At 41.5% G+C, this 8,944-nt stretch overlaps 1 protein-coding gene across 1 annotated transcript in view; it reads left to right on the top strand.

Moving 5' to 3' along the window:
* Nucleotides 1–7,350: 7,350 nt before the first annotated feature.
* LOC132821728 (mucin-2-like) overlaps nt 7,351–8,944 on the top strand; it is a 109,703-nt gene continuing 108,109 nt past the window's right edge. Inside the window, exon 1 of the mRNA XM_060834436.1 lies at nt 7,351–7,453. Within this exon, the coding sequence (XP_060690419.1) occupies nt 7,375–7,453 (79 nt within the window). The 5' untranslated portion in view covers nt 7,351–7,374. The remainder of the gene's footprint in view (nt 7,454–8,944) is intronic.

The raw sequence follows: 8,944 nt of genomic DNA, 5'->3' as shown, positions 1-8,944 counted from the left end.
AATTTTTGCAATAACTTGCCTAACCTGGAGCTTAGGTTGGCTGGTTTGGAATCACTTGGACCATCCCTTTTCACTTTTTAGATAACAATACATCAAGCGAACTGCAACAGTGATGTCATGGTATCGCCTGACAGGACTAGAAAATGATGGTTAAAGCCTCTGCTATTTCTTACCTTGTTTCAATTACTATTTGGGATACATGATTTGGAGATGGTGGTGTTGGACTGGGGTGTACAAAGTTAAAAATCACACGACACCAGGTTATAGTCCAACAGGTTTAATTGGAAGCACATTAGCTTTTGGAGCGACGCTCCTTCATCAGGTGATAGTGGAGGGCTCAATCGTAACACAGAATTTATAGCAAAAATTTGCAGTGATGTAACTGAAATTATACATTGAAAAATTGATCGTCTGTTAAGCCTTTCATCTGTTAGAATACAGTGATAGTTTCACTTCTTTCATGTGTAAATCACAAAACCTTTTTTCAAAAAGTTGCTTTCTCGGGTTAGCTGTGAACAATGGTGATAGCTAGACAACATGTTGAAGGTGTTGGCCCCCTGTGTTCTCTGTCTATGCCATGATGTTTAGATAGATTCTAATCTAAAAAGTGAGAAAACAGAGTTTTACATAAATTCATGCAGTTTTTGAGCTCAGAGTTCTACATGAATGTATGCAGTTTTTGAGCAAAGTGCAATGTAACTCTGTAAGTACAAATTCACCCCACAAAATATATGTGTGCATGTGGGACTTTGTTTCTGTGTCTGTGTCTGTCTGGGGTGGGGGTTGTGAGTGTGAGAAAGTGTGTGTGTGTGTAGTGAGTGCAGAGTGTCTTAAGTCTGTGAGGGGGTGCATGTGTGAGTGTGGGAGAGTGTGTGTCTATAAGGGTGTGTGTCAGTGTTTGTGTGCGCGTCCGTGTGTACCTGTGTCCGTGTGTATGTGAGAGTGTGTGTGTGTGTGTTTGTGTAGGAATGTCTGTGTTTGTGTGTAGAGCAATAGTGATCACCTGTAATGTGACATGAACCCCCGTCGTCCAGGTCATTCAGCCTCGGACCTTCGGGTGACCATCCTCCAAGATGGACTTCAGGACAGGCAGCCGAGGAAAGTGGCCGAGCAGAGGCTGATAGCTAAGTTCGGTACCCATAGGGAGGGCCTCAACCAGGACCTTGGGTTCATGTCGCATTACAGGTGATCACCATTGCACTACACACACACACACACACAGATAGTCCTACGCACAGACACACTCTCACATACACACGGACACAGGTACACACAGACACCCACACACACCCTTATAGACACTCCCACACTCACACAAGCACCCCCCTCACAGACTTAAGACACTCTGCACTTGCTACACGCACACACACACTCTCACATACACACGGACACAGGTACACACGGACATGCACACAGACACCCACACACATCCTTATAGACAAACACACTCCAACACTCACACATGCACCCCCTCACAGACTTAAGACTCACTACACACACACACACACACTTTCTCACACTCACAACCCCCACCCCAGACAGACAGACAGACAAAGACCCACATGCACACATATATTTTGTGGGATGAATTTGTACTTGCAGAGTTACATTGCACTTTGTTCAAAAACTGCATACATTCACGTAGAACTCTGTTTTATCACTTTTTAGATTAGAAACAATCTAAACATCAGGTCATAATCAGAGAACACAGGGGGCTAACACCTTCAACATATTGTCTAGCTATCACCATTGTTAACAGCTAACCCGAGAATGCAACTTTTAAAAAAAGGGTTTTGTGATTTACACATGAAAGAAACTATCACTGTATTTTAACAGATGAAAGGCTTAACAGACAATCAATTTTTCAATGTATAATTTCAGTTACATCACACTGCAAATTTTTGCTATAAATTCTGTGTTACAATCGAGCCCTCTACTACCACCTGATGAAGGAGTGTCGCTCCGAAAGCTAGTGTGCTTCCAATTAAACCTGTTGGACTATAACCTGGTGTTGTGTGATTTTTTAATATTTGGGATACAGTTCATTTGGGTTTGGTTATTTATCCACTTGTGAGGATATTAAACACTTGACGTTTCAACATTCACAGTACATATTCCATCCAATCACTCATATCTTTTCCTCAATTACTGTGCTCTAATCTTCAGATCTGGGTTAGAATCTCTATTTTTTAGCTAAACTCACCAAGTGCAGAAATCCTGGGAGAATGTGGCACAGAGGTTTGTTGTAGAAGTTTACAGCACTGGCTGCTGTAATCCTGGAAAAACAAACAGGTTGAATACTCAAAACCACATTGAGATGGTGCAGAGAGAAGCAAAGTGTATGAAGTAAGTGAGTGAGGGGAAGGATGCCAGAGTGGTGAGGAGTAGGGTGGTATGTGGGTGAATAAATAGGGATCTAGTCAAGGGGTTTGTTAGGGTCTGACTGTCAGGTGCGAGTTGGGATTTGTGGCGGTCATCCAGAGTTTGATTTGATTTGATTTATTTCTTGCCACATGTATCTAAGTACAGTGAAAAGCTTTGTTTATGAGCAGGACAGGCAGATCATTGTAAGCAAGGATGTAGAGATCACACGTTGAATGAAATACTAATAGGCATACAGGTTATGCCACACAGGGCGTGCACTAGGCAAGATCAACATTAGCAAAGATCAGTATTATTTGAAGTAAGACAGTCCAATCATTAGTCTAATAATGGCTGGGAAGAAGCTATTCCTGAACCTGCTGGTGCATGTATTCTGGTTTCTGTACCTTCTGCCTGATGGTAGGGAATGTAAGAGATAATTACTGGGGAGCAATGGGTCTTTGATGATATGGGCAGCCTTTCTGCAGCAATGGGCTGTGTAAATAGAGTCCATGGATGGAAGATTGGCTTCTGCGATGATTTGGGCTGTGCACACATCTTCTGTAGCTTCTTACTGTCCTGGGCAGTTGCCATACCAGGTCGTTATGCTGTCAATGGTGCATCTATAAAAGGCGTTGAGGGTCCTTCTGGACATGCCAAATTTCCTGCGCTGCCTGAGGAAGAAGAGGCATTGTTGTCCTTTCTTGACCATCGCATCTACGTGGAAAGTCCAGGACAGATTGTCAGTTATTGTCACTCCGACGAACTCGATGCTCTCCACCCTTTCAACCTCAGCTCCATTGACGTAGATAGAGGCATGCTCTCCTTCTTTCTTTCTTTCTGAAGTCAATGATCAGTTCTTTAGTTTTGCCAACGTTGAAAGGGAGTACGTTCTCATCGCACCATGTCCCCAAACCATCTACCTCCTTTCTGTATTCTGATGTCATTGCTTGATATCCATCTTACCAAGGCTGTGTCATCAGCAAACTTGTAGATGATGTTAATTCAGAATTTGGCTACACTGTTGTGGGTGTACAGGGAGTACAGAAGGGGGCTGAGGACACATCCTTGGGGGGCTCCAGTGTTGAGTGTCATCATGGAGGAGGTGTAATTATCTATCTTCACTTATTGCGGTCTGTAGGTCAGAAGTTGAGGATCCAGTTATAGAGGGCAGAGCCGAGATCTAGTTTGGAGTTTTGAAATCAATCTGAAGTGGATAATGGTGTTGAAGGCGGAGTTATAGTTGATGAGCAGGAGTACGACATATGTGTCCTTGCTGTAAAGCTGTTCAAGGGATTAGTGCAGGGCGAGGGAAATGGTATCCACTGTGGACCTGGTACATCGGTAGGCAAATTGCAGGAGATCGAGGCAGGCTGGGAGACTAGAGTTGATGTGGGCCATGACCAACTTGTCGAAGCACTTCAAAAATATGGAGGTCAGAACTGCTGGGAAGTAATCATTAAGGCAGGTTGCATGTGCATTCTTAGGCACTGGGATGATGATAGTCTTCTTGAAGTAGAAACTTTGGCTTGTAGGAGGGAGAGGTTGAAGATGTTGGTGAATACCTCCTTTAGTTGGTCTGCACGGAATCTAAATGCTCATCCGCAATGCCATCTGGTCCAGTTGCTTTCTTTGGGTTGACTCCCAGGTTGGGAGGAATAAGGTGAAGTGTTGGGCTGTCCAATGGGGTGTCATTGTCAGGGGTAGTTGTATAGTTACCTAGGATTAAACTGGATTTAGTCTGACTAACGTTGGCTTTCTAACAATCCAGGTTCGTGAATGAGAGCACTGAAAAGAGTCCAGCTGTAACTCAGAGTTGGAACCTTTTGCGAAGAATCAGGATAGTAATGAATTGCCCTGGGTAGCTTAAACTTTCTCGGCAATCCCTGCACAGTTATTATATCAGGACTTCAAAGGTGTTCAGATTCATTTCTTGTGAGATAAATTCAGTATTCTACTAGCCAGAGCCAATTTTACTCCCTTCAGTCCCCATTTTGTAAAAATATATCTGGACTTTTAAATACCATAATAAAGTGAATAGGGAATTAAAACTGAAAAAGGAAGAGACGGACATGTCCAGAGGGAGGCAGGCATGGGGAAGTTGTGAGACAATTATCTATCCCAAAACCTTCTATTGTCTGGGGTCTTTCACTCAGGCATCGAGTTCACCTGACTCCTCAAGCCCCCATCCAGTTCCTTAGGCTCATTGATGTCAGAAATATTTGATTTGATTGATTTAATTGTCACGGGTACTCGTCAAGTACAAAAGTACAGGAGTACAGTGAGAAGTGCATAATGTGGCCCCACAAGGCACCATCTCAGGTACAAGTACCGAGGTACAGAATCTTAAGAGCAAGGTAAAAAGAAAGAACAAAGCTAAAAGTTAAATGTTGCAGTAATTATAGTACACTGATACCTTCTTAGTTTTAAGTAGAAAATAAAGGAATAAAGCTGAAAGTTCAAACATTACATCACACTAGGTGATAGGACAGTCTGTTTTCCAAAATAAACCCTCTCCCCTCCTCAAGAAAACTCAACAGATCCGGGAGTGTCTGACGAGAGAGAAACAGAGTAAATATTTTAAGTCTGTTATGATACTTCTCCAGAAGAGTTCTTCACAGTAAAGTGCAGTGTTGAGATATGCATTTGTAGGACTGAGGTGCTCTGTTATGCTTCAATTTGTTAAGCTGAACTGAAGTGAACTTAATACGTAGCTTGAATCATGCCTACTTAAAAATTATTGGGTTGTAAACTTCAACTTATAAATTCAGACAAATGGGAAAATAACAAATTACATATAAACAATGCAAGACCGATTAATAATGAAATGTTGATGTTTCTGTCCACTCACTGACTTTCCTTTCAGAGTTCAGGTGCAAAATCTGATTATTTTCTTGAAGTCAAGAATCTAACTTTACTAATATCTCTGTATTTGCTCAACTAACTGTCTACTGTGCACATTGTTGTGGGCTAGGAGAGTTCAGCCTTATGTTCAGGGCCATTTCAGCTGATATGTGCTGTCTGACCAACTGTGCTCTCCAGCACTTTTTGTTACCAGTAGATGAAACGAGAAACTTGGAACTGTGATGTTGATGGATCACAAGATGTATCTTGCCAATATGTCCTTTTGCTTGAGTTAATGTTTAATGTTCCCTCTATCAGTGATTATTATAACAGGCCCAACAGTATATATTGTCCAAAAGTTACAAATTTCTTTTTCCCACCTCAGAACAATAAACGCACGAAGAACTGTAGATGTCAATGATCTGAAACAAAAACAGAAATTACTGCAGAAACTCAGCTGATCTGGTAGCATCTGTGCAGAGAAAGTAGAGGTAATGTTTTGAGTCCCGTGATCCTTCTTCAGAACCTTGAATTTAGATTTATAGAGTCATACAGGATGGAAATAGATCATGTGGTTCAACTCATCCATTCCAACTATGATTTGGAGATGCCGGTGTTGGACTAGGGTGTACAAAGTTAAAAATCACACAACACCAGGTTATAGTCCAACAGGTTTACTTGAAGCACACTAGCTTTCGGAGCGATGCTCCTTCATCAGGTGGCAGTCCCCCTGATGAAGGAGCAATGCTCCGAAAGCTACTGTGCTTCCAATTAAACATGTTGGACTATAACCTGGTGTTGTGTGATTTTTAATGCCATTCCAACTAGATATCTTAAATAAATCTAATCCCATTTGCCAGCATTTGGCCCATATCCCTCTAACCCCTTTTTATTTGTGTACCCATGCAGATGTCCAGATGAACTTAACATAGGATTGAATAGTGGCTGACAGATCAGTAATGAGATTAACACTATTAAACTGCTAATTGTCTGAAACTTCTCTATCTTTTACCAATTTTAACAATAAGATATGGGATGCAAAGGTTCAGTCTTGCCTACCCAAAGAATGTGAGATTTACATGATTATAAGGTAAAATTTGTCTGGTAAGCGTGCAAAACAATAATTTTCACTGTATCTTGGTACATGTGACAATAACAAACCAAATCAAAGTAATGAATCTATGATTGTTCCTGTCATCTCTGACCATGCTCTCCTCTGGTTCCTCTCTCTAAGCTCATCCACACTGCTAACCATGTTCTCTATCCTCTCTTGGATTCCTCCTCCAAGTCCCTGATGCCATTCCAAACTCACCATTAATCTTCTTTCCCAGTCCTGAACCTCAGTGTCAGCTGCCATTTTCTTGCTCCTCTCCTTTGTGCTGTAAAGTTTAAGAAGGTGAAACTGCTGAAACTGCAAAAAGCGATAGATGCAAGGCATCTTCAAATGACCCTGAAAAGCTGTCACAAGATGCCTCATGCACTGCTGAGTTAATCTTGAAGGTAGGGCACAATTAAAAATAGTTTTGTTCTGATGAGTATTCATGGAACAGAAATCTATTACAAAAATGAATGTGCTATCGGCTGCTTACTGCTTGGTGTGCTGCAAACCTTCCTCTGGCTTCATCTCAACAGCTCAACCTGTCATCAGGAACTTACAATTTCCAATTCCACCAAGTTAAGTCACCCCACAATCACACATGTCACAGATGCAGACTCCATAAAATCCTCCTACCTCCTTACTCCCCTTGCCCCCCAATGTTACTGTTTTACGAACAGACTCCCCTGAACCCAATAACTTATGTCCAAAGTTCAGCATGCTCCTCATTTATCTTTTTTAAAAAATCTTTTCGAAAATTTTATTATTTGTTTCTATTACCACGTGCATATTATTTATATTCATTGTAAGCTTTCAGTATATTTAACATCAGAATTCTACTGCAGTGGTTAGAAAGCCTGGTGTTGAAAGGATTGTCTCTGAAATACTAGAAGTTCACTTAACCCGGAAAAAAGTGTCAGAAAAAGAAATCACAACTGGAAAAATTCCAGAGGAGGGAGGAGTTTTCACAGAGACTGAAGGCTGTTAACAGACTGAAACTGAATCACTTGCTTTAAGAAAATTAATGAAGACTACAATAGCATTCTGTCCAAAGGTGCAAGGGAGCCAGCGCTATGGGGAGAGCAGCAGTGTGGACATATCCCGTTCTTTTGTTGGTAATCAGTGACTTGGTTCATGGACAGAGTACAACAGGTAAACAAACCGGGCATCTTTGTTGTCAGTGATTCATGGCATGATAAGATAATATGAAAAATAATTTCATATGAAACCATAAATATCAAGGGATGACTTTCCATGAGTATTAGATGTTGATAAATATGTTCTGTATATTTATTGCACTTTTCTGGCAAGATGTGTGATTTTAGCTGGTTAAACTTTTTTGAACATTTGCGAAGGTCTCTAAGTTTTGCAATTGCTAACCTGTGCCTGAAAGCTCCTAGGCTTGGATTAAGTGTGTGTGTATGAGGGAGAACATGCACTCTCTGTAAGGTGAACAGAAACTAAGTGGATTGAAAAATTAAATTGTAAATGTGTACATGTGGCAGTCAGTTTCTCCGCAAAAATATATCATTGCTACAAATATCACTTTGAAAAAAAACCCTTATTGATGAGATAAAGTTGATTTATTTTTTAGTTCCAATCTCACCTTCACTATTTTCAGTTCTTTTATGGGATTGTAATCTTTGTTGGTAAGGTCAGAGTTTATTGCCCATCTCCAAGTGTATTGGAGAAGGTGATGGTGAGGCCCATCAGGAGTTGCTTCAGACAGTGGATTGACATGGATTTCTTTTGCCCACAATAGATTAAGATTAGATTCCCTGCAGTATGGAAACAGGCTATTTGGCCCACCAAGTCCACACTGACCCTCTGAAGGGTAACCCACCCAGACCCATTTCCCTACATTTACCCCTGACTAATGCACCTAATACTACAGGCAATTTAGCATGGTCAATTCATCTGACCCGTACATCTTTGGACTGTGGGAGGAAACCAGAGTATCCAGAGAAAGCCCACACAGACACGGGGAGAATGTACAAACACCACACACACACACTTGCCCGAGGCAAGAATTGAACCTGGGTCTCTACACTGTGAGGCAGTAGTGCTAACCACTGAGCCACCGTGTCACCCAGTTTTTAGTGGCAGAAAAAAATATACTATGGCCCAAACAGGCAACATGCCAACTGTGGGATTGCTCAGTACATAAGTTTGTGCATGTAGGAGTATGAGCTGCGTGAAGTTTCATTTGTATGGAAGCTATGAAAATTGTAGGCAACAAAGAGACCTTGCTGGTTTGGGTCTGAAATATACGTCAAAGTTCCGACATCAAACACTTTCAGGTTGGGCTTTTAGTGCACAACAAACAGTATTTTTCTGGAACCAGGAGGAGCACAACAGAGCCATTACTTTGACAATGTTTTATAGCTGTTTCCAAGTTTACACAAGTAGTCACATTCATAGCTGAATTTCACAGTGTTCACTGACTCCTGGACCCCAGTTGTGTAAAGCAGTCTTATACCTGCTTCAGGTACAGGGCTAGTCAGCTGTATAGCAGAAATTTGACTTGTCCTGAGTGTGTTCTTTGCGATTCTACAACTCACCACAAGGGGAGCATGAGAGGAGCCTCAGGGTTTTTTGACTGGAAATGATTGCGTGGGTGGATTGTTTGCAAGTCAGCCACCT

Source organism: Hemiscyllium ocellatum, chromosome 13 (assembly GCF_020745735.1).
Source record: "Hemiscyllium ocellatum isolate sHemOce1 chromosome 13, sHemOce1.pat.X.cur, whole genome shotgun sequence".
Taxonomy (NCBI): domain Eukaryota; kingdom Metazoa; phylum Chordata; class Chondrichthyes; order Orectolobiformes; family Hemiscylliidae; genus Hemiscyllium; species Hemiscyllium ocellatum.
Note: the sequence above shows the minus strand (reverse complement) of the source record. Positions and strands in the feature narration are given on the sequence as shown.